Source organism: Myotis myotis, unplaced genomic scaffold, assembly GCF_014108235.1.
Source record: "Myotis myotis isolate mMyoMyo1 unplaced genomic scaffold, mMyoMyo1.p scaffold_m19_p_4, whole genome shotgun sequence".
NCBI classification, from domain to species: Eukaryota; Metazoa; Chordata; class Mammalia; order Chiroptera; family Vespertilionidae; genus Myotis; species Myotis myotis.
Window position 1 is genome coordinate 32,638,850 of NW_023416346.1, and position 24,180 is coordinate 32,663,029.

General features: G+C 49.4%; 1 protein-coding gene across 1 annotated transcript; it reads right to left on the reverse strand.

Moving 5' to 3' along the window:
- Positions 1–5,048: 5,048 nt before the first annotated feature.
- On the reverse strand, positions 5,049–20,406 carry SASH3 (SAM and SH3 domain containing 3). The gene is made up of 8 exons (XM_036305667.1): positions 20,157–20,406; positions 12,070–12,165; positions 11,216–11,362; positions 9,545–9,686; positions 7,933–8,081; positions 7,592–7,801; positions 7,291–7,441; positions 5,049–6,599 (listed from the first exon to the last, which is right to left on the reverse strand). The coding sequence occupies exons 1-8, from the start codon at positions 20,211–20,213 to the stop codon at positions 6,409–6,411; spliced, it is 1,143 nt and encodes a 380-aa protein (XP_036161560.1). The 5' UTR covers positions 20,214–20,406; the 3' UTR covers positions 5,049–6,408.
- Positions 20,407–24,180: the final 3,774 nt, after the last annotated feature.

Genomic DNA, 24,180 nt, shown 5'->3' on the forward strand with positions numbered 1-24,180 from the left:
TACTACAGCTACATGATCAGGGCCTGGGGATTGAAGCTGCAACCTAGGTATGTGCCCTTGACTGGGAATTGAACCCTCGACTTTCAGTTCATAGGCCGACACTCCAACCAATGAGAAACACTGGCCAGGGCCCCCTTCACTTTCTTCAAGCCTGCTGCCCCTGTCCATTTACAGCTACGTGGCTCTTCCAACATGACCAAAAGCATTGTGCTTTTTTACTCAGATTCAGACATGATGATTATTTGCCATAAAATCCAGCATCTGTTGGATGATATCCCTGAAAGGAACATACTGATCATGTAGCGGTGCCACTTGCACTCTCTCTCTCTCTCATCAAATTAAGTACTGATTTACCACAGGTCACATAGACAGCTACTGGTAGAGCTAAGACCAGAACCCCAGGTGCCCGGAATCCCTGTCAGAGAGCTTTCTGGCGTAACCCAGGTACAGACAGATAAAGAGTTTTGAGTAACTCCAAGTGTCACTTGACTGAAATGAGCCTTTCTTTCATTTAACATTCAATAAATACTTGTTGAAAACTGACCATGTGTTAGGGTTAACTTTAGGAGAAATTGCACTGCTGATCCCATTATCTTGTGAGTTGAGAACCAGCAATGATTTTTAGAAGTTTTTTGGTGCCATTTTGGAATCATTTGACCAATGGTCTCTCCATTTTAGGCATACAGAGGGCTTACTATTAATAGTCAAGCTGATATGGGGGTGGTTGTTGGGCTTTGTGTTAAACTTAAATCTCTTAACTTTCTCCCCACACCCCTGCACTTAGGTTGAACTGATGGTGGGGTTTCTTTAGCACAGGAAGTCAGGAAGTTGCCTTGTCGGTTCCCACAGTCAAGTTGGCTGTCCCTTTGTGAGGGCCACTGCCTGGGCTCTTTCTGACGCTATCCCTGGCAGGTCCCAGAGGCAATGGTATACAAATGCTATATTGGTAACTGTGAAGTTATAGGAAAAGGTGAAGCCTACATATCAAATGCTATAGAATTCCTTTATTTAGGGCCTTCCTAGAGGAGGAGTCTTGGCTGGGTCTAGAGGAGAGGCAGTTCCTTCCCACTTGATTGTGTTGTTGGCTGAATAGTATAGAATGAGGCTGAAGTTGTGTGAGAAGCTAAGGTAGCCTCTATTGTGAAGGAGGTGGGAGAGCTACTTCTTTTCCCCAGCTCGGAAACCTCATACCTCATCCTGAATTTCCTGACTTGGCGGGGTGTGGGGGGGGGGGAAGGTGTTGGATCTCACTGAGACTATAGTGATCAGTGCCCTATTTTCCCTTTAAAAACCTCCTTTAACTTTGTTTTTTAAATATATTTTTTTATTGATTTCAGAGAGGAAGGGAGAAAGGGAGATTGAAAGAGAGAAATGTCAGTGATGAGAGAGAATCATTAATCAGCTGCCTCCTGCACGCCCAACACTGGCGATCAAGTCTGCAACCGGGCATGTGCCCTGACCGGGAATGGAACCACGACCTCCTGGTTCATAGGTCAATGTTCAACCACTGAGCCATGCCGGCCAGGCTAGATCATTCTTATTTTCAGAAATGTGTATGTATGTAATTACTCGAAGTCAGGTAACTAGTAAGTGGTGGAGCCAGTATTTGAAGACACTGTAGTTTAACTCCAAAGCCTTTGCTCTTTGTCACTACACTAACCTAGGGGTCCAAGGTGAGACTGGCCTTGAAGGGAGTGAAATGCAGGTACAGGGTATTGCGGATTTAGGGGATCCATTCACTGAATGTTGATTTTACGGATATTTCATATACACTACTTTACTCAATCTTCGTAACAACCCCTTGGTGCTAATATTGTTATTCCCACTTTATTGATGGGAAAAGTGAGACTCAAGGAGCTTAAGTGACTTGTCCAAGATGATCCAGCTAAGTGAGTGACAAAGCCAAGACTTGAACTCAAGTAGGCAAACTTTTTGACTCGAGGGCCACAATGGGTTCTTAACCTGGACTGGAGGGCCGGAACAAAAGCATGGATGGAGTGTTTGTGTGAACTAATATAAATTCAAAGTAAACATCATTACATAAAAGAGTACGGTCTTTTTTTTCCAATAGTTTTATTCATTTCAAAAGGGCCAGATCTGGCCTGCAGGCCGTAGTTTGCCCACGGCTGCCCTAACTCCTAGTGGCTAAGCCTTACCTGCCCTAGAGGAGCTCCACTTGCTGTCCCCAGGCCCTGAAGGACTCGAGGGCAGAGGAAGAGCCCCACTGCCCTCTTTAAAAAATATATATTTTTATTGATTTCAGAGTGGAAAGGAAAGGGAGAGAGAGAGAAACATCAGTGACGAGATGGCATCATTGACCAGCTGCCTCCTGCATGCCCTACACTGGGGATCCAGCCTACAACCTGGGCATGTGCCCTGACCCGGAATCAAACCATGACCTCTTGGTTCATAGGTTGATGCTCAACCATGGGCCCCCACTGCCCCTCTTGAACCAGCCCACCCCCCATCCTTCCAAGGGGAGCTAAAGGCTACAGCTGCCTGGGCCTCTGACATTCCAGGCTGCAGGTAGGGGTATAGGGTCTCTGTCTGTGAAGACTCAGCCTCTTGGACCCCAAATCTTGGTTTGTAGGCCTCAGGGAGCCACTTTCCATCTTCTGGATGTTCATGGGGCTGGACAGGAGGGTCCCGCAGCCCTGCCTGGAGGAAGAGCATTGGACCCTGGGCTGTAGCCCCACCTGACACTGTCTTTTTGGCCCCTCAGGTCTTGGCCTTCAGTCTACATTTCCTTGTTGCCCCTCTTCACCTGCATTCATTAGAGTCCTTTCAGCCTGTATTCAGCCTATAGGCCCTATAGCTCCTCCAGCCCCCTCCCCAGGGCAGAGGAGGAGTTCAAAACATACTTTTCTCAGCCTGACTTTCCTTTTTCTGATATTTTCCTTTCCCCAGCTTAGACTTAATAGATAGGTGCTACCCAGGGTTTTAAAAGGGTTAGGAATATCCTTGGTGTGCCTGTGGTTTTAAAATGCTTTGGGCATTATTCACTTCCACTCCCCATCTTTCCAGAAGCCTGAGCCTAAGGCAGCAGGATAATGACGTTGCTGCTACCCAAAATTGGAGGCCAGAAACTTGGATGTACTGATTTATTTAGTTTCCCCCAAATTAAAATATTTTTCCTTTTTAAATATATATAAAAATAATAGATAAAAAAGGAAAAAATAGATACTCTTGAAATGGAAATAAAGCAAGAATGTAGAAAGTGAACACTTCCCTCCGTTACTCCACCAATCGCACCTGGCTCACCCCACAAGATCATCACTAGTTACCATTTGATTCAGATCTTTCTGGTCTTAATTCTTGTGTATGTTTTTCTTTTCTTAAAATAAATCGCCCTATAAATGATGTTTTAGCACTTACTTCTTCCCCATAACATAGCACAGACTTCTATTACAGTAAGAACATTTGTATATTATTGAATAATTTAAAATATTAAATTAAACAATAAAAAATTACAAAGATTTTCCCTGTGTCAAATATTTTTTTACAACGTCATGTTTAATGACTGCATGGTATTGCGTGAACTAACCATAATGTATCTAATTCCCCATTCGTGTTTTCAGTGTCTTACAGACAAAGCTGTTGCAAATATCTGTGTCCATGTATCTGTGTGTACTTGTAAGGCTTTCTGTGGATTGAATCCTTGGAGGGGAATGGGTTAAAGGGTGTTAAAGGCACACTACCGAGGGTCAGATTGCCCTTTGGAGGGCTGGCGGGCCTCTGAAAGCTGTTGGACTTCCTACTAAACCTCAACTTGTCTGCTGCTCAGTTTTCTCCTCTGTAAACTGGGAATGTGAGGTACCTACCTTGGGGATACCATGATGATTATGAGAAGAAATGCAAAGCGCTTGATGCCTGGCAAATGTGTCAGTACTCACTAAATTACAGGCATTATTCGGTGCCTTTGGGGTTTTGAGGTCATCTGGGCTCCTCCTTGCTTCTTTAGTGAAGATAATGCTTACAGTTTCCTGAGGCCCGCTGCCACTTACAGCAGTGGGGCGAGTGCAACTGAGAACAAAGCCTGGAAGCAGAGTGGCCTTGTCTCCCCTCTGGTGGCAGCTCTCACTCAGTTTTCTATCTTTCATGGAGTTAATACTGACAGAAACAAAGGAATCCAGGGTCTTCGTCTCAGTTCCACCTCCCAAGAGATGATGTAGCTTCAGTGATCACAGGGTAGGCCTCAGGAAGAGGTGGCCTCAGAGGAAAGGCCCAGCTGAATTCAACGTTCCCCTTCCTGGACACTGGACAACCCCCAGTTCAGGCCCTTTCTCATTGGAGTAGAGGTCTTCAAGGCTCTTGTTAAATGAGTTCTAGGACAGCGGTTCTCAACCTGTGGGTCGCGACCCCTTTGGGGGTCAAACGACCCTTTCACAGGGGTTACCTAAGACCATCGGAAAACACATATATAATTACATATTGTTTTTGTGATTAATCACTATGATTTAATTACGTTCAATTTGTAACAATGAAATTGGGGGTCACCACAACATGAGGAACTGTACTAAAGGGTCGTGGCATTAGGAAGGTTGAGAACCACTCTTCCAGGAAGATATTCCCAACTCTCAGACCCCAGCAAAGGACTGTAGCCCTGGGAGCCTGAGATGTGAGGGAGGGGCTGGTTAGCAGGAAGGGCAGAGTCAGCTAGAGCTTCAAAATGGAGCTTTAGGTCTGCAGGGAAGGGACAAATGTCCCTGAAAGGACAATGGAGGACATTTTGCTGAGTCCAGCTTTGAAGGAAACTGGTGTGTTCCCCCAACCCTCTCTCCATAAGAAAGATAACTGGAGTTCTAGCCAGTTTGGCTCAGTGGATAGAGGGTCGGTCGGCCCTTGGACTAAGGGTCCTGGGTTGGATTCTGTTCAAGGGCAGGTACCTTGGTTGCAGGCTGGAGCCCCAGCCTTGGTTGGGGCACATGCAGGAGGCAACCAATTGATGTTCCTCTCTCTTGGTCTCTCCCCCTCCCTTCCACTCTAAATTTCAATGGAAAAATATCCTGGGGTGAGGATTAACAGAACAACAACAACAAAAAGAAAGATAATGAGATGGTAATTTCATTCTACTTATGTTTATTGTTGCCAACCTATCTCCCCTCACCCGCCTCATATTTACACTAATCCCTTTCCTGCACAAGCTAGCTTTACCAAGTTCCTGGTAGTAGGTTCAGAAGTGTGTCCATTAAGCCAGCAGTCCTAGATATAGTAGGCACTGTTTTTCCCTGAGCCAGTTTAGCCCTGGGGAAGGGTTACTCTGGAATTCAGAGCACAGATTTGGTACTGGGATCAAGGGAGCCCCCCCCCCCCAGTAGATATTATCCCTCCCCTTCAGAAGCTCAGGGCACATCAAAACCTTTAACAAGCAAAGTGGCGTAATGGATTCCCCAATGTCAAGTTTGTGCTTTCCTGGCTTGCAAGGACCCGCACAAGAGGCCTAGTCAGGGCCGGCACCTGCATCTGGCTTCTGAGGGACCATTTTATCTTTGGAAGCCAGGTCTGGCCATCTGCCATCACCCTTGAGAGAAATGTCATTGGAGGGGGCCAGGAGTGGAAAGGGAGAGTGCACGCTCTATAAGGTATGGGCATTGTTTTAAGCTGGAGTAAGTTGCAGCGTGGCCTGAGTTATGTGGGGAGGTATAGAATTGATGAGCGGGAGCAGGCATTTCATTTGGGAGCCTGAGGTCCCCCAGCCTCCTTCGTAAGCCCCACTGGTATCTTGGGCCACAGGTAACAGGAGAGCAGACATTTATTGTCACAGAATGTCCGAGTTGGCAAGGCCCTCAGCGTCTATCCATTCTAATGCCAGCCAGTCCTAGACCCAAATTGGGGAAGGCACTTGATTTGAGTCACATAGTGATTTAGTGGCTAAACCTCACAGGAAGTTAAGGAGAAGGAAAGTAGAAAAGGTACATGTTGCTCTCTTCAAACCTTATTGGGGACAATCTGGATTTCTCCGTGATCAATTAGAGTCCTTTCAAATGGCCAACTTCCTTAGGGTCCTGAGACAGACCTGAAATACTTGGTCTCTTTTCAGAAACAGTGCGACAGCGGAAGGTGCTGTGGGAGTGAGGAGGATTTGGAGGCTTTGTTGCTGAGGGACATGAGTGAGGTGACCCCTCGGTGCTCCACTTGCTGTAGCCGTGGCCAGAGTGGGCTGTACTGTCAGTAGCTGGTGGAGAGAGGGGGCCAGGCAGGTGTGGTATGTCCTCAGCAGCTCCTTGTCCACTCCAGCCAAGCCTGCAGGCCCTGGACAGCTGCTGCGGCCCTCAGTGCCAAGGGGGAGGGGAGGGGAGCAGGGCCAGGCTAGGCGCCAGTCCTCTAGCCCGGGCCACGTCTGGAGGCCGGGCCCATCCCTGTTGAATGTGCTGCTCGGGCCCAGCCTTGGCCCGCCACCACCTGCGCTCAAGGTGCCCCGGCCAGGGAGAGGCCCTGCAGCTGCTCCTCAGTGCCCACCAGCTCTGCCTCATCACGCCCGCTCTCTGAGCCCTCGAAGCAGCCTGAGTCACGTGGGATGTCCCCCTTGGGGTCTGACAGGGTGTGCACTGCTGGTTCCTGGCTGCTGTCGCCACCTTCTTCTGCCTCCTCGCTGCCGGCTGCCAGGGACAAAGGTGGGAGATGGAATATGGGGCCTTGGGCCTTGGAAGGGAGTGGGTCAGAAGCCCCAGGGAGCCCTGCGTGGGAGTAGGGGCCCTGGGGGTAGGAACACTGTAGGCAGTCTCTCCCTCTGGGCACCTGTCACCATCTCTGCCCTTCTTGTAGTTTACAGGCTCAAGAACTTAAACTTCTCAGCACTAAGCCAGGAGGCCCGAAACCTGCCTCTGTCATTGCCCAGCTTTGAGGCCTTGAGTACTTGCCTTACCTTCTCTGGCCTTAAGTCTCCCCTGGGATTCCAAAGGGAGTGGGGCCCGATCATCCCTAAAACCCCTTCTCCCCACAAACTTTGCCTGAGACTGGGATTAAAGTGTGGAAAGGGGCCCAGCCAGCATGGCTCAGTGGTTGAGCATCGACCTATGAGCCAGGAGGTCATGGCACATGCCAGGTTGCGGGCTTGATCCCCAGTGGGCATGCAGGAGGCAGCCAATCAATGAGTCTCTCTCATCATTGGTGTTTCTGTCTCTCCCTTTCCCTTCCTCTCAGATATCAATAAAAATATTTAAAAAAATAAAAAATAAGATAAAATAAGTGTGGAAAGTGCCTTCCCATCCACTGCACAGGGCCCTGGGGCAGAGGCCTCCCCTCCTTGGACCGCCAGTGGCGCCCCACCCAGCTCCAAAGCCCACTCACTGTCGTAGTCCAGCAGCAGCTCGGCTGCAGTGAGCAGCTTGGCCCGGTGCTGTGGGTCTGTGATGTTCAGCTCATTGAGGTGTGTTTCTCGCAGCTCTTTGAAGTCCTCCAGTGTCTGGTAGCCATTGAGCAGCAGGGTGGACGTGTGCTCCTGTGGGCAGATGCAGGCCACCAGCTAGGCTGCTTACAAGCCCCCCAACCAATCCTTCCCTCCCCACTTAGCTGATGTGCCCTGGCCACCATCCCTGGGATAAGGGCACCTCCTTTGATCCTAGCCACTAATGCAGGCCCAAGGTCAGACCTCCAGGCCAATGCGCTCCAGCAGCTCATGCAGAGTTTTGGGCTTGGGCCTCTTGCCCTTGCTCTGTCGGCGGCTGGGGCGGGCAGGCCCCACAGCCTCCTCGGGCAACACATCCACGTAGATGAACTTGAAAGAGCCCAGCCTGCCATTGAGCAAGCCCAGCCATGTGCCCACAGGCGGCTTTTCAATGATCTGGATCACATCACCTTTCTGTGGGAGAAGAACAGAGTGGATTAGGAGAGAGGCCAGGGCGGTCCCGCGGCTTCCGCTGACACTGTCCTACCCTGACTCAGTCCAGCCCCCTCTATGCGTGCAGCCTGGGACCTGGATTCCAATCTTACCTGTAGTTTCAGTGAGTCGTGGTCATAGGGGCTGGGAGTGAAGTCGGTGTGGACTCGGGCCCGGCCACAGAAGGGCCCTGTGTACTGGGGGGCAGGTGGCTCCTCTCCAAAGCTGCCAGAGCCTGGGCTGGGACTGCAGAGCTCACTGCCTGCAGGATATGGGGCAGGGAGGAGAGTCACCTTTGTCCCAGGACAGCTGGGGCTGCACTCAGCAGGTGCCTTGCAGGGAGTCTTTCTAGGAGTCCCAGGGCTACACGGTGGGGGGAAAAGCTAGGTTCTGGTTAGTCTCACATTGTGGCAGAGATTCTGGCCCATCCCCTGGGCCACCCTGCAGGAGCACAGCTTCACTTCTGAGGCTTTAGACATGAGAATAGCTGACCACAGGAGAAACGGCTCAGAGTCCAAAGAACAGGCAAATTGGGAGGCCTCTAGAGACCAATTGGGCCAACACCCCACTAAACAGATGAGGAATATGGAGGCCAGACAGGCCAAGTGACCTGCCCATCTCATCTTATAATTGGCAGCACTGAGTCTATTATGCTCTAGGTCTCCTGATTCCCATTCTAGTACTCCTTCCACCCAGGAAGCCACACCCTTCATTAATATTTAACTTGCTTAAATGTCCAGTTACCTGGAAACTCAGATGGGGTCTTTCTCTCAGGGAAGAGCAGGATGAAGCTTATTTTAAATGGCTTTTACTGCAGGGGAGGGGGGACAGGTCAGGCAGGTCTGGGGAACCAGAGAAAGAACAGGTAACTTGGAACTAGCCTGAGGGGTGGGAAAGGCAGTGCCTCTGAAGGTTTGCAGCCCAGAGGACTCAGTCACTCTTTTAGGCAGGGCTGTCAGAATCTCCTGCCTAGCCCCATGGACATCTAGAAGATGCCAAGTGGTGCCCTAAGTTCAGCAATCCAAGGTCTGGGGTCCAAGAGGCTGAATTTCACAGCTGGAGGCTCTATACCCCCACACCAGCCTGGGATGAGAGAGGCCCAGGCAGCTGGAGCCTCTAGCTCTGCTTAGAAGGGTGGGGGTGGGCTGGTTCAAGAGGCTAAGGGAGCCCTAGCCGGTTTGGCTCAATGGATAGAGCGTCGGCCTGCAGACTGAAGGGTCTCAGGTTTGATTCCAGATTCCAGTCAAGAGCATGTGCTCAGGTTACAGGCTCCAACCCAGTGCAGGGTGTGCAAGAGGCAGCCCATCAATGACTCTTTCTCATCATCATTGATGCTTCCATCTCTCTCTCCTTCTCCCTTCCTCTCTGAAATCAACAAAAATGTATTTTAAAAAAAGAGGGCAAGGGGGGCTTTCCTCTGCCCTTGAGTTCTCCAGGGCTTGGGGACAGCAAACGGAGCTCCTTTAGGGCAGAACTGACTTCAAGACTGGGTCACCCTGAGCAAATCATTGAACCTCCCTGAGCCTCAGTTTTCACATCAATAAAGTGGGGATAATAATAGTACTGGCCCCATGAAGTCGTAAAGATTTAACATGAAGCGGGCTGGGAAAGTTCCCAGCAGGTAAGCCGTAAAGGTTCATTTCTCTTAGCCCCTCCCAGACAATGGGCCCTAACCCAACCCTTTTCTCCAGACTTGACAGATGTCCCTGTACCTCCCCTACTTACCAGTGGATGTCTGGCGGCTGAGTGCTGGCAGCTCACGCTCCTCTTGCTCAGAAAATGACAGTGCCATCTTCTCAGGGCCAGGACTGTCCAGGCTGCAGTCTGGAGATGTCGGGGAGGCTGAGCCCTCCTCCAGAGTGTCTGCCTGCAGGGGAAGGGCGACAGGAAGCCCTGAGCAGCCTCTGTTGGGGTGCACGTGGGGCAGCCCAGGTGCAGAGGAAATAGGCTTGGGCTTGACAGAGAACTGGGCCCTGGCTGGATCCTCAGCTTACAGGCGGCATGGCACTCTCGGAGCCCTAGCTTCCTCTTTTGTAAGGTGGGAATGAAAAGTCCTTGCCCTGCCCATCTCACAGAATGAGGCCCTGTGAATGTACTCTGTTCATTTAAAGTGCCATTGTAGCCCTAGTTGATTTGGCTCAGTGGATAGAGCGTTGGACTGCGAACTGCAGGGTCCCAGGTTCAATTCCCAGTCAGGGCACATGCCTGGGTTGTAGGCTTGATCCCCAGTAGGGGGTGTGCAGGAGGCAGCCAATCGATGATTCTCTCTCATCATTGATATTTCTATCTCTCCCTCTCCGTTCCTCTCTGAAATCAATAAAAATGTATTAAAAAATAAAGTACACATACAAAGGAGGCTGGTGCCAGAGCTTGGACTCCGAGCTGTCACTGGGATGCAGTCATGCAGACAGTAGTGCTGAAGAGTTACTACCTTTGACTGTGCTCCCTTGTGCCAAGCACATCTGTCATTTCATTCAATCCTCACTTGAGGATAAGTGCTTGATTATCCCAAGTTTTCAGATGAGAATGGAGAAACATTCCCAAGGCTAGGCCCCAGGCCCCATTCAAGTCCACCTGACTCCAAAGCACCCCTCGCCTCACCATACCTCAGTGCAGAGGGAACTCCTCCTTTATGTGTAGAGGTCATCAATTCCTGTGTTGTTAATATTCCCCACCATGGCCAATGTCATGCTACCACAGTGAAGTCACTGACCAAGCAGCACATCATCATCAGAGGCTATTTCCTCCACACAGAGACTACATATGCAATAACTTCAGGGGTATAGAGAACAATGAAAGGGAGTCCAAGAATTAGGAAGGGATCAGTTTTGAGCATTGACTGTAGTCCCTTTGTTTTTAATATCATTGATTTAATTCTTAGTTTATGTCATTTAATTTTCAATAATGTTATGTGTCATGCAAAATTCCTGAAAATTTGGCCAGCTGCTTTCCTGAGTTGGTATAAGCCAGTACTAGTTGACTTCAGAACATGCCAGACTCACTGTGTGACTTCAGCTGCTTGGCTGTGACTGCCCTACAGATGTCTGTCATTCCCTCCCTCCTTGGGCTAAAGCCAGCCTTCTCCAATTTTCTCTCGCAGGGGCCCCTCTTCGAATCAAGCCTTCCCAATCCCAGATGCCCACTCTCCTCAGGCTTGCCTCCTCAGGAAGCTCCAGTTACCCCAACTTTCATCCCTCATTACACCCTAACCCCATTCCCTCTGGACCATAGTGCCTTGTCCATGGCTGAGTGAGCTCTCCTCCCATGTGACCTTTCTTCTCATATTTAATGGAGACTTCAAACATGGTATCTGAGCAGTGGCTGTCAAGGTAGCCATGCTCATACCTTGTCAGAGTGGGACCTGTCCCCACTCCTCCCCTGGATCCCAGGCCTCACCATTTCCTCTGACAGGGCCTTCACCATCATCTTGCCCATCTTCCTGTTCATGGTTCGGGAAATCACAGCCCTCCACTTCTTTCCCAGCTTTTTGCCACTTTTCCCAGCATCCTCTGGGGTAGGGACACCTGAGTCATCTTCTGGAATCTGTGACAACAAGAAGTCCAGGAACCTTGGTGACTGCCTGTGTCTAGGATTTAGGGATAGAAGGAGCCTTCGGGCCCCAGCAGAGGATGGAGGGGTGGGAATGGGAAGTTCCTGTCCCCTTCCCTCTTAGTTTCAGTCCTGTCCTCAGCCCTATTAATGGGTAATTAATTTTATAGTTAATTTGTAACTGAAAAGGATGCAGGTGAGTTCTTGGGGCCCAGGATTTTGGTGGGTGGGAGAGGTGGACCTTCTGTATTTAAGCAGACTTTGCCTCAACAATCCTAAAATCTCCTCTTTCCCAGACAAGTATCACATGATCTCACCCATATGTGGAAACTAATGGACAAAATAAACTGATGAACAAAACAGATCCAGAGACACAGAGACATGGAACAGACTGTTGAATCTCAGAGGGAAGGTAGTGGTGGGTGGGTGGGAAGAGATCAACCAAAGAACTTGTATGCATATATGCATAACCCATGGACACAGACGATAGGCTGATGAAGGCCTGGGGTGGGGGTGGAGGCAGGAGTAGGCTAGAAGGGGTCGATGGGGGAAAAAAGGGGACATATGTAATACGTTCAACAATAAAGATTTAATTTAAAAAACTCCTCTTTTCCCTCCTCCCTCCCTTTCTCCCTTCCAGCCACTCCCTTGCCCAGGGCCTGCAGCCAGCCTCCCAACTCCAAGGAAGCTCTGAAACTTACATTATCATCCAGATTAAATTCCTTCTCGCTCACCACTGGGGAGCTGGGTTTGGATTTGGCAAAATCTTTGAAACTGCTGGAGCGCTGCAGTGAGAGCTGGAAGAAGCAGAGGTGTTGCAATCAGTGGTGCTAAAATGGCTGTAAGGAGCTGTTCCCATTCCCAACACACATGCGCACACTCCCCAGGGCTGAACAGAGCCACATGTGCCCTGAGGTCCCAGCGTTATTGAGGTAAAACACCAAGATGACTTTGGAGATACCTGGCTTCATCCTGTTTCACAGCAGAGAATGGCCTCTAATACCTGCCCCAGAGCAAGCTCCTGACGTCAGGAGCCTCAGTTAGGCCTCAGATGAAGGCCGCATTTCTACCAATACCTGAAGTTATGTCCCCAGAACCCTGACGTGAAAGACTAAATGAATCAAAGACGTATTTTCTACTAGACATACCTTGGCAAGAACAATAGCGTTGCATTTATGTAACAGAGCAAACCCTCCCAAGCCCCACAGCCTGGCCTCCGGGCTCTGGGCCAGCTCCAAGAATAGTCTTCTGTCACAGTGACAGCAGTAAGCACATTAGGGCCCCCACCCTGGTGAATCTGTCCCAAGAAGAGCAAAACACTCCCCCCAGGAGTCCGTAAGACGTGGCATTAGGTTTTCTGGAAAATCACATTAGAAGCCATTGGAGCCCTAACCTGTTTGCCTCGGTGGATAGTGTCAGCCTGCAGAACAAAGGGTCCTGGGTTTGATTCTGGTCAAGGGCAGGTACCTTGGTTGCAGGCTCCTCAGTCCCTGGTCGGGGAGAGTGCAGGAGGCAACCAATCGATGTGTTTCTCTCACATGGCTATTTCTCTCTGTCTTCCCCTCTCTCTTCCATTCTCCCTCAATGGAAAAATATCCTCTGGCGAGGATTAACAACAACAACAAAAAAGAAGCCATCAGAGAAGGTGCCCACAGATTTGAGACACAAATGACTGGCAGTCATTGAGTAAAAGAAAGCTGCCATTTTCTTTCTTCACCCCAGCTTTTAATCTGAGCCACTAATGTGATGACATGACTACTGCTGACAGGTGCTGGGCTTTGGACTTTTCGGCCTGACCTATTGTTTGTGCTGATGAGACTGTTTTCAGGAAATGACCTTTCTTAACTGTGTATGTGTGCACATGCCAAGACGGCCACGGGAACCAGGGCCAGACAGGTAATGAGGGCAGGCTTTCAACACAAGAAGCAGAGGCTGAGCCTGAATCAAGATCAACAGTCAAGACTACAGATACACACAGGAACCATGGTTCACAGATGGCCAGACAGATAGAGCGGGATAGACTGCAGACACCGGAGATAAGGCCTTGCGGAACCAAAGTTCCAAACCCGCACAAAGCTGAAAGTTTCACATCCTCTTTCCTAAGAAGGGGGTTCCAGTGACAACCTCTTAGGGCAGGGGCAATGTCACCTGCCCCCCGACACACACACATACACAACTGGCCCCAGCTCCCCAGGAGTGCAGTGGAGCACTTCTGTTCTCTTGGTGGGTCTTGACCCAAGGCAAGTCAGCAATCAGGGTCAGGGGCCACACTATTCTAGAGGTTGCAACAAGCTAGCTGACCAGAAACTGGGTCAGCAGTCAGGCCAAGTCGCTAGCCACTGGAACCACAAGGGCCTCCTGGGTGGGGCATCTGCAGCCTCCATCAGGAAGCCTCTTCCATGCTATGTTAGGGAGCCAGAAAAGGGGTCCACGAGTGGGGAAGGGCAAGCATGACTGTGGGGTGGCTGCTCTGGTTCCCATGTATCCCTTCTACCCTCCTTCATTGCTTTTCCCCACCCGATATTTTTTTCTCCTTTTCTCCCTTTCTTTCCCCTTCTCTCTGCTCTCCGTTGATTTCCTCCTCTTGTATGGCTAGGATGCAGCTGCCCCGATGACTTCCTCCTCTTACTGCCTGGAAAAGAGGGAACAGAGAGAGGGTGGGCAACAGAGTGGGCTGCTATTTATAGGTCAATGGGGCCTAGCGTGACCTTCTCTCCATCACCTCTTGGCCTGGTCTGCAGACCAGGAGGCTGAGAGTCGCCCCAGAAGCCCCAGGGACTGGCAAGCCTGGAAAGCAAGCAGGAGGGCAGGCATGGGGCCAGAAGTGAGCTTTGTTGGGGCAGAGTAAACTCACTGCCAGGCCTCCCTCTAATCGCAGTTCTTTCCTTTTCCTGTCATTAATCTGCAGTCAGGGGGCTGGGAGGGAAGCCTTTGGCTCCTGGGACCTTGTTTCAGGGCCCCTCCAGCCCAGCTTTAGCCAAAAGCAGAGGAAACTATCAAAAAGGACTGTGGGGGTGGTGCTGGGACTTGGGTGCTGCTGGTGGATACTCAGCCCAGGAACATGGAAAAGGCTGTACAGTTCTTCAGGTGACTAAGGGTGGGGCCCGACCAGAGTGGCCGATCTCCAAACTCGGGGGCAGCCCCAAATATCCTGAATGTCTTGGGGTGTCTCTGAAGTGACACCAAGATATGAATTGAAATCCTTGAGCCTCTGGATTTTCTGCTTGTCCTCCATTTGGGGGGAGGCCTTCCTGGGGGTCCTGCCCAGGGGGGTGGTAGAACCGAGCATTATTTTTCATGTTTAAGGGTAATTCGTGGACCTCTTAGAAAGAAGTATTTATCTGGTGTCAGGTGTCGCTCGCTGAGTTCAACTTTGGGAGGTGTGATCTTCAGCAAGTTCTTTAACCTCCCTGAACCCCAGTCTCTTCACTTGGTGTCAGCAGGCAAAGGTTCACATCTTGGTTCTGCCACTGACCAGCTGTGTAAAGCTGGGTGAGTTCCTCACATCTCTGGGCTTCCGTCTCCTCATGGGTAAAATGAAGACAAGAGCACCTACCTCACCGTGTTGCTGTGAGGATGAAGGGAGTGAGTGCCTGACACAGCCACCCCTCAGCAGATGTCCAAATGTCTGTGTATGGCTTAGCTTTTCCTCTGACCCACCTCCAGGCTCTCACCAGGCATTTCCTACCTGGAACACTTCACCCTTCACTCTGTCAACCGAAGTTTCTCCCTTCCTTCAAAATCCGATTTAACTGGAAACAACCCACAGGTTCATCAACTGTGGAATGGATACATGAGCCTGGCCGGCGTAGCTCAATGGTTGAGCGTCGACCTATGAACCAGGGGGTCATGGTTTGATTCCCAGTCAGGGCACATGCCCAGGTTGTTGGCTCTATTCCTAGTGTGGGGTGTGCAGGAGGCAGCTTATCAATGGTTCTCTCTCATCTTTGGTGTTTCTATCTCTCTCTCCCTCTCTCTTCCTCTCTGAAATCAATAAAAGGTATATTTAAAAAATTTTTAAAAAAGAATGGATACATGAGTAGTGGCAGTCACACGAGGCAGTAGGACATGGTGATGAGCTTTGTACAGCTCTCCCCAACAACATGGATGACTCTCAGACACACTTTGAGCAGAAGGGTCCGGCCACCAGAGTATACTATATGGTTCCTCATATAGAAAATTCAATGCCTGTCAAAACTTATCTATGCTGTTGGAAGTCAGGCTAGTGGCTACCCTTGGAGAAAGAGGGCATGTAGTGACTGGCAGAGGCATGGCGGAAGCTGCTGGAGTGTTGCAAGTGTTCTGTTTCTTTTTTTATTTTTTTAAAATATATTTTATTCATTTTTTACAGAGAGGAAGGGAGAGGGATAGAGAGTTAGAAACATCGATGAGAGAGAAACATCGACCAGCTGCCTCCTGCACAATCCCCACTGGGGATGTGCCCGCAACCAAGGTACATTGACTGGAATCAAACCCGGGACCCTTCAGTCCGCAGGCTGATGCTCTATCCACTGAGCCAAACCGATCAGGGCTCTTTCTTTTTTAAAAATATATATATTTTTTGATTCCAGAGAGGAATGGGAGAATGAGAGAGAGAGATAGAAACATCAGTGATGAGAGAGAATCACCGATCAATTGGCCGACTCCTGGATGCTCCCTACTGGGAATCAAGCCCGCAACTTGGGCATGTGCCCTTGACTGGAATCAAACCTGGGACCTTTCATTCTGTAGGCTGACACTCTAGCCACCGGGCCAAACCAGCTAGGGCAAGTGTTCTGTTTCTTGATCTGGGTGCTGCTTCCATGGGGATGTTCATTATGGAAATTCATTGAGTGGTACACTTATGATTTATGCACTTCTTTGTGAAAATATTATAAATAGATTTTTCAAATCCAGTTTTAAAGGCAGTATCCCCTGCAGGAAGCCTCCCCTGATCACCCTCTCAGGACCTCACAGCGCCATCTTCTTACCTTGCTTCCTAAGCAAGCTTGGCTTTCCCCACCTAGGTATCTCCAGAGCTATGCTCTCAGCTCATTCCTGTACCAGTCACATACCTAGCACCTTCTGAGCTCTAGGCACCAGGCCATGTGTGCATGGGAATCCAGTAATCAGGGGTTAAATACCTCCCCTGTGCCTGGCATCCTGTCAAGTGCTTCATGTGTACCAGCTCATTCCAACCTCACCACAGCCCTGTTTTACATACCCACTTCCTAGCTCAGGAGACTGAGACTCAGAGAAACAAAGTACAATAGACAGTTACACAGCTGGCAGCAGAAAGAGCAGGGGTTTGAACCCATGTCTATGACTCTGGAACAGCCGTGGGCAAACTACAGCCCGCGGGCCGGATCTGGCCCTTTTGAAATGAATAAAACTATTGAAAAAAAAGACCGTACCCTTTTATGTAATGATGTTTACTTTGAATTTATATTAGTTCCCACAAACACTCCATCCATGCTTTTGTTCCGGCCCTCCGGTCCAGTTTAAGAACCCATTGTGGCCCTCCAGTCAAAAAGTTTGCCCACCCCTGCTCTGGAAACTGCATGTTGCTGCACTCAGAGCTCACAGTCACACACACACACGAAATGAATTTAGTGCAGTGGCGACTTCAGGTGGCATTTGGAGGGAGCAACAGGGAGAGCAGGTGGGAGTATGGAAGAGGAAGGGCTCAGGAGGGTTTCATAGAGGAGGAGGCAGATTTGAACTAGGCCATGTAGGGGAGCCAGGATTTTTCCAGGAGTTGCTGGGAAAGGTTTAAACAATTGTGAGAGTTAGAGACATTCCAGTGTGGCGACGGAATGGTAGGTATGCCAGTGCACGTGATGGGAGGTAGAGCAGAAAGGGTTATGGAAAACCCTTGCCAGCTATGCCAAGGAACTGTGGGCAATGTGGAGCCACTGAAAATACAAAATGCATGCTGGTAGGCATGTCCCGCTAGAGGTGTTTCATAGGAAGGGAGCCATAGGGATGTAGTATGCTGGGATTGGGAGAGAGAGGAGCAGGGAGAGACTGGAAGGAGGGAACATGTGGACACTAGAATTCCTCTCCATTTCCCTTGGTAGGAGGTTTGGGGTGTGGTGGAAAGTAGGGGTGCGATCCCAGGACAAACCTCAGTCCACTTCCTACACCCTAACAGATAAAGAGAGGGAGGGAGAGAGAGAGAGAGAGAGAGAGAGAGAGAGAGAAACCTCACTAGAGGCAAAAATCTGCCAAGCGGCATGTCCCCACCCCCAACTCAGGGGCCTCCTCAATCCTTCATTATGAACAATAGGTGCCACATCCTGACCCCACCACCATCCTAGAGGGCCTGCTCCTGCCTTTGCTGCCTGGAAAGTCCCACAATCAGTAGTCATCTGGTTCTGCCCTGCAGAGTTCCCTTAACGATGTGTTCAGTCTTTCATTCTCATCACAATCTTTTGAAATCAGTAGCGGACAAGAGAGTAGGAGAAATGGTTAACATTCGGAGACTGACTAATCTTGGTTTGGATTTCTGCTTTGTAGCTTACTAGCTGGGTGACCTTGGGTAAATCTCTGAGTCTTGGGCCTAAAATAGGGATAAAGACAATATTTGCCCCTAACTCACAAGGTGTCATGAGAAGCTGAGGAGCTAAGAGATGGGTGGAGTGCACAGCACAGTGCTTGGTACCTGATCCTCATGAGCTCTCACTCAGGCTGGCTCTTGATGCTATTAAGTCTTGTTTTCTTCACTTCAGGGCTGGGACCCAGGCCTTGTTCTTCTTTGCCGTGTGCTCCCCACCCCCACCCATGCTGACAGCATGCAACACCTCGTATGCACATGCGCACACTCAACAAAGCACTCTCACATTTATTGTCTCAGGTGATCCATGTAACTTCCTGAGGTGGACAGATCAGGAGCTATCCCCCTTTTCAGAGATGAGGAAACTGAGGCCCAAAGAAAGTCAATGAACTGTCCAAGGTCCTACAGCTAGAACTTGGTAGGATTCCAACCTTGCTTTCCTGTCCCCTGCACAGCACTTTCTCAATTTGGCAGGCCCGGGAGGAGGAGCAGGAGAGAGAGGACTTGCTTGCCTTTGTGCTTTTTCCTCCACCATGCCATTTTACTCTCTGAGGGGAAGGGACTTACTCAAGGTCACAGTGCTGGATCCAGCCACTGCCTCCAGGCACAGGGAAGATCCTGTCTTCACCTTCTGGAAGCATACTTTGGCTTTTCTAAGGGTACTTCCAAGGTTTGAGGCTTGAAGAGTCGCATTGAAGGCTGGCCCAGGCTCTGGCTAGCAGTGGCTTTGCCTGGACCACCTTCCCCTAGAGGACCACATGGGACTTGCTTCTCCTGGGAAAGGCCTGGAGAAAATTCCAGAGACCCAGTGGCCAAACACAGAATTGGGATAATGGAAGTGAGGAAAGAAAATGGGAAATCTGGCTTCTGTGTGCGCCTTGCACCTCTGCCTGAGGTAGCGCAGGGCCCTAGTGTTAAAGTGTCAGCTCTTTCTCAGACTCTTTGCTGCAGCTCAGCTACCCTGTGGTTTGGGGCCCAGCAGTGTCTCGAGCAGTCTTGGCTTCCCATCCCCATTAGGCAAAGAGCAAGGGGAAGCAGACCGCTCACCAAAGAGAGACAGTCAATGGCAAGTCTGCTAGGTCCAGTGCTGTGCAGAGCTTGAACAGGCAGGTGACAGAGCCTGTGAGAAAACTCATAAATCTCATGCCACCCCCCCACCTCCACTGCAACCTTACAGAAGCAACTGGGGTGAGGAGAGTATAGGCGGAAGTAGCAGCCACCCCAGGAGCTGAGATGGGGCAGGATGCACACACCAGTGATCTGAAGCTCAGCCTTGGGCTAGGAGGTGCTCACCTGACCAGGGGGCTCCCTGGTCTGAGCTCCGGGGAAACAGAGAGGGACTGGAGGCCCTGGACCTTGGCCTGCAGCTAGGCCTGGACCTCTTGGACCTGGTTCAGGCCTGCTTTGAGATTGTTTTAGGGTTCTGCTGGATATGTGGAATGTACTTGCCGATTGCCTGGGAAAATCCTATAATCAAATCAAAGAATTAAGTCTAGAAATCCTCAAATCCAACTAGAGAAGCTTAGATCTGGCAGAGCCTTCGAGGGATCTTCCAGATTGGCTTTAGCTCCAGGAATATGAATACCTCAGTTGTCCGTGGCAGCTGCTTTTATTCCTGGCCTCTAAAATCTCTCAGTCAGATTGTTCCTCCTCAACCCCCACTCCTACTCCCCATCTCACCAGCTTCATTTTTCATTCTTAACAAATAATTTCTCTCTAGTGGGCCAGGGGAGCTACAACAGAACTGAAACAAATGAGCAGAATCTGGCTACAGCCGAAGAGTGGGGTCCTAGGAACATCATGGCTCAAATGGGGTGGCCCAGCAGGACCCTTTGATTGAGATGGCTCTTAAGAGGCCATGCTCACACAGAAATGGTGGCAGGACCAGTGTAGGGGAGAGACAATTAAGTACAGTCTTTGGATTCAACTTGAGAATTGCATTTTGTGATTCTCAAATTCTAGTCTAGGATTCTAGCCCTTAATATCAGGTCTCTATCCCATCATTATAGGATTAAATTCTATAATTCCAGACTTCTGAGAGTCTATTTTGTAACTCCATATCTCTGGAATTCTGGAAGTCTCTTTAGTATTTCTGTTATTCTAGTAACCTCTGGGTTCCTGTCCCAATGCTCTCGGGAGCCCTTGCGTACAGAATCAAGGTATGGCTTTTGGTCCTCCCACTTCTACGAGTCCAGGGGCTGGATTATGAGAGCAGAGGGAAGGAAGAAGTGAGTTCCCAGAGATGCTCCTCACCTTTTTCTTCTGAGTGGGCTCCTTTTCACTGGCGTTGGATGGCTTGCGGCGCAACATGGTCCTCTGCCCTGCTGACACTCCTTCCCGACTCTCCTAGGTGTAGAGATGTGGTGGCCTCTTGCTCAGCCTCACCAGCACTGTCCAGGGGGCACAGCATGGACCGAACCTCGGGCTGCCACTCTGACTGCTGCAGTAGCTGCTTGGGGGTGAGGGCCATGGACACCCGGCAGCAGCAGCATACAGGAAACCCTACCACGTGACCTGCTCTTACAGCAATCGCAGCCCCTGTCGGCCCCTAGGGAGGAAGGAAGTCCTAGCTTCAGTCTCTAGAGATTCTGATGCAGACGGCTCTTGGGTTGAACAAGCAGAGAAAAGTCCCTACCTTGCCATCTCATGTCAATCATCCTTCTGCTTCATCCCCCCCAGAGGTGGCCAATCAACATGACATTATATGACTTACTCAGGCCTCTTATCTCTTTGACCAGAATCCAGAAACCAGAATTTGGACCATCTCTTTGCCTGTTGGGCCAATGCTCCTGGCCATCTTGCATCACAGTCACCACTTCCATCACTACCACTACTATTGCCCCTACAACCATCACCCCTGTAGCCATCCTCACTGCCATCAGCACACCTACAACCATCATCACAATGGCAACCACCCTTGCAGTCAACATCCAAAGCCATCACCCATATAGTTATCATCATTGCCGCTTTCACCATTATAATTATCATCCTCACAACTGTCACCCTTATAGACATTAGAGTCAGTATCCCCACAACATTCTTACAACCATCATCCCTACAGCCATCACTCCTACAACAATCACCTCTGCAATCATCCCTACAACTGCATCAGCATGGCTACAGCCATCATTGCTAGAACTACCTATAGTCAATACCCTTCAGCCACCTTCCTATATCTGCCTTATCACTGTCACTATGACCTCACAGCCATTACCCCTACAAACACTATTGCTACAGCTGGTCACCCCCATTGATGCCCTCACCCTTACAAACATCACTCCTAGAGTCACCAACTCTACAACCCTTACCTCTCAGTTACCACCCTAAGCCTCCAGTCATCCTCACTAGAGCTGTCACACCTTACTTGTGGGTCGCCAACAATGAAAATACATCCTGCATATAAGATATTTACATTACGATTCATAACAGTAGCAAAGTTAGGGTTACAAAGTAACAACAAAAATAATTTTATGGTTGGGAACTGTATTAAAGGGCCGCGGCATTAGGAAGGTTGAGAACCATGCGAGTAAAAACCCTCTGGCCATCACCTATATATTTATCACCACAACAGCCATCATCATGAAAAAGAAAAGCATTTGCAGGCAACTCCACACCATCAGCAAATGTCCCATGCTCAACAAGCATTCCTCAATACTATTTGGAAGGATTTTTTTTTCTGTTTTTGAGCATTTAACTACCTGTGTGTGTGAGCGCGTTTGCTTGTGCTTAAAAAAAATCACACTGCTCAGAAAGCAGATCAGTGGCTGGGGTAGAGAGGGGAAGGACTTTTTTGGGGTGATGAATATGTTTGCTATGTTGGTTGTGGTGATGGCTTTATGCATATACACAGTCTCAACTCAAATCATACACTTTAAAAATGTGCAGTTTGCTCGGCTGGTGTGGCTCTGTGGTTAAGCATTGATCTATGAACCAGGAGGTCACAGTTAGATTCCCAATCAGGGCACATACCTGGATTGTGGGCTCAATCTTCAGTGTGGGGCATGCAGGAGGTAGCTGACCAATGTTTCTCTCTTATCATTAATGCTTCTCTCTCTCCCTTCCTCTCTGAAAGCAACAAAAATATAGTTTTAAAAATGTGAGTTTATTGTAGGTCAATTATGCCTAAATAAAACTGCTTTAATATATTTTTATTTTGTTTTTATTATTTATTGGTTAATATTAATATTTAAAAAAAATTAAAGTCACACTTCACAAACTGTGTTGGTATCTGCTTGTGACACTGAACATAGTATCATTAAGATTTTCTCACACTATGAAATATTTTTCAACTACGTGATTTTAATGGCTGCCAAGCAGCTCGTTGTGTGGCTGTACCATGATTATTTCACTGGGCCCTTACTGATGATCTTAGGTTGGCTTAATTTTATATATATATATATATATATATATATATATATATATATATATATATAAAATCTTCTTCATTGCACGTCTTTAAGGTAAATATTCACAATTACGATTTTCCCCTTAGGATAGATTGCCAGAGGGGAATCCTGAAGTAAAAGGTATACATCTTTTTTTAAATTTATTTATTGAAAGGTATACATCTTTTAAAGCTCTGCACTGTAGCACTTGTGAAATCCCGATCTGGCCCTCTGCTTTTCCCAAGATGTTCTCGTGACTTCCTCTCTCCTACCCTCTCTAGCCTGCCCCATGCCCTCCGACCATCTCGCAGTGGTTCTCAACCTTCCTAATGCCGCAACCCTTTAATACAGTTCCTCATGTTGTGGTGACCCCCAACCATAAAATTATTTTCGTTGCTACTTCTTGACTGTAATGTTGCTACTGTTATGAATCGTAATGTAAATATCTGATATGCAGGATGTATTTTCATTGTTCGCGACCCACAGGTTGAGAACCGCTGAATAGGTTGGGGTGAACTCAGAAAAGACTAAGTCTTCCCCAAGCTGAAACCACACTTCATTGGCTCAGCCTGCTGGGCAGACACATGAAAAGATAGGCTTGCTTCCCCGAGGGCCTGCTTTTTTCAGCCTGAAGGCCCCTGGCTGTCTGCCTGGTCCTGTCCGTTGGGCCCTAGCGTGTAAACTGCTGAGGTTGCGCTGCGTGGGAAGGAGTCCTGACAACGATGTAAGGGACCCATTGGGCCTCTGATGCCTGGGGGCGGCGCGATCGGGGCCCAGAGTGCAGCCTCGTGGTACACTGCGTGAGGGCCACGGCTTCAGGGGCTGCAGGGGCTGCAAGGCCTCGAGGGCACCGGGGGCTGGGCGCCAGGAGCTGCTCACTCGCAGAACCTTCAGAACCTTCCGTGTCCCCAGCCCGCGCACAGGATGTGCCCGCTTCCTGTTTGCTCAGCCCAGGCAGCTTGCTGAGCTCACACTCTAACCGCAGTCTTCAAAGGCAGCCACCTAACCAGGCCGCCTGGGAAAAGGCAGCCGGGGGCGGGTGTGTGAGAGGACCTTGGAGAGGAGCGCAGAGAGGAGTTTAGCCTTCAGTGTTTTGTTTTGTTTTGTTTTATATATTTTTATTGATTTCAGAGAGGAAGGGAGAGGGAGAGAGAGACACATCAATGATGAGAGAGACTCATTGATCGGCTGCCTCCTGCACGTCCCAAGTACCCTTGACTGGAATTGAACCTGGGACCCTTCAGTCCGCAGGCCAACGCTCTATCCACTGAGCCAAATCAGCCAGGGCCAGCCTTCAGTGTTTTCAGTCCCGCCCTCTGTGGCCTTTTTAGATCAGTCTCTACTGGCCCAAAGACCCCCTTCTGGGGGTCCAGGGCTCCCCCAACCGGACTTACCTTCCCCCAGCTTTTCTCTCCCAGTAGATTGCTCTGGCCTGAGTCCCAGTAGGTTAAGCCCCAGCTGGCTAATGTGTCTTAAACACTTTTAAAATAGGTGTTCCTTCTGGGCAATACATTTGCATTTGATAGGTTACCTACTAGGTACACAGAGCCCTCAGCTAAAGTAGTGATGCAGGTCAGTAGTTTACTGAACAAGGCCAACTCAAATTTGATAATGGGCTGGCAGACCTAGCTCTGGGCAGAGGCAGTGCTAAGGCAACTTGAGGAGATGTGATAGGAACAGCTGTCAAGGTCCTTTGCACCTGGAAGTTTGATCGTAGGCGGAGCAGCAAGCTTACATTTGCTCAGCACTTGTTCTTTGCCAAGCACCACATTAATCCTGACAGAAGCCCCTGAGCTAAGTAGTCATCCCTCAGTATGGGGAGGGGCGGTATTGGTTCCAGGACCCTCCGCAGATACCAAAATCCAAGGATGCTCAAATCCCTTAGTGAGCCC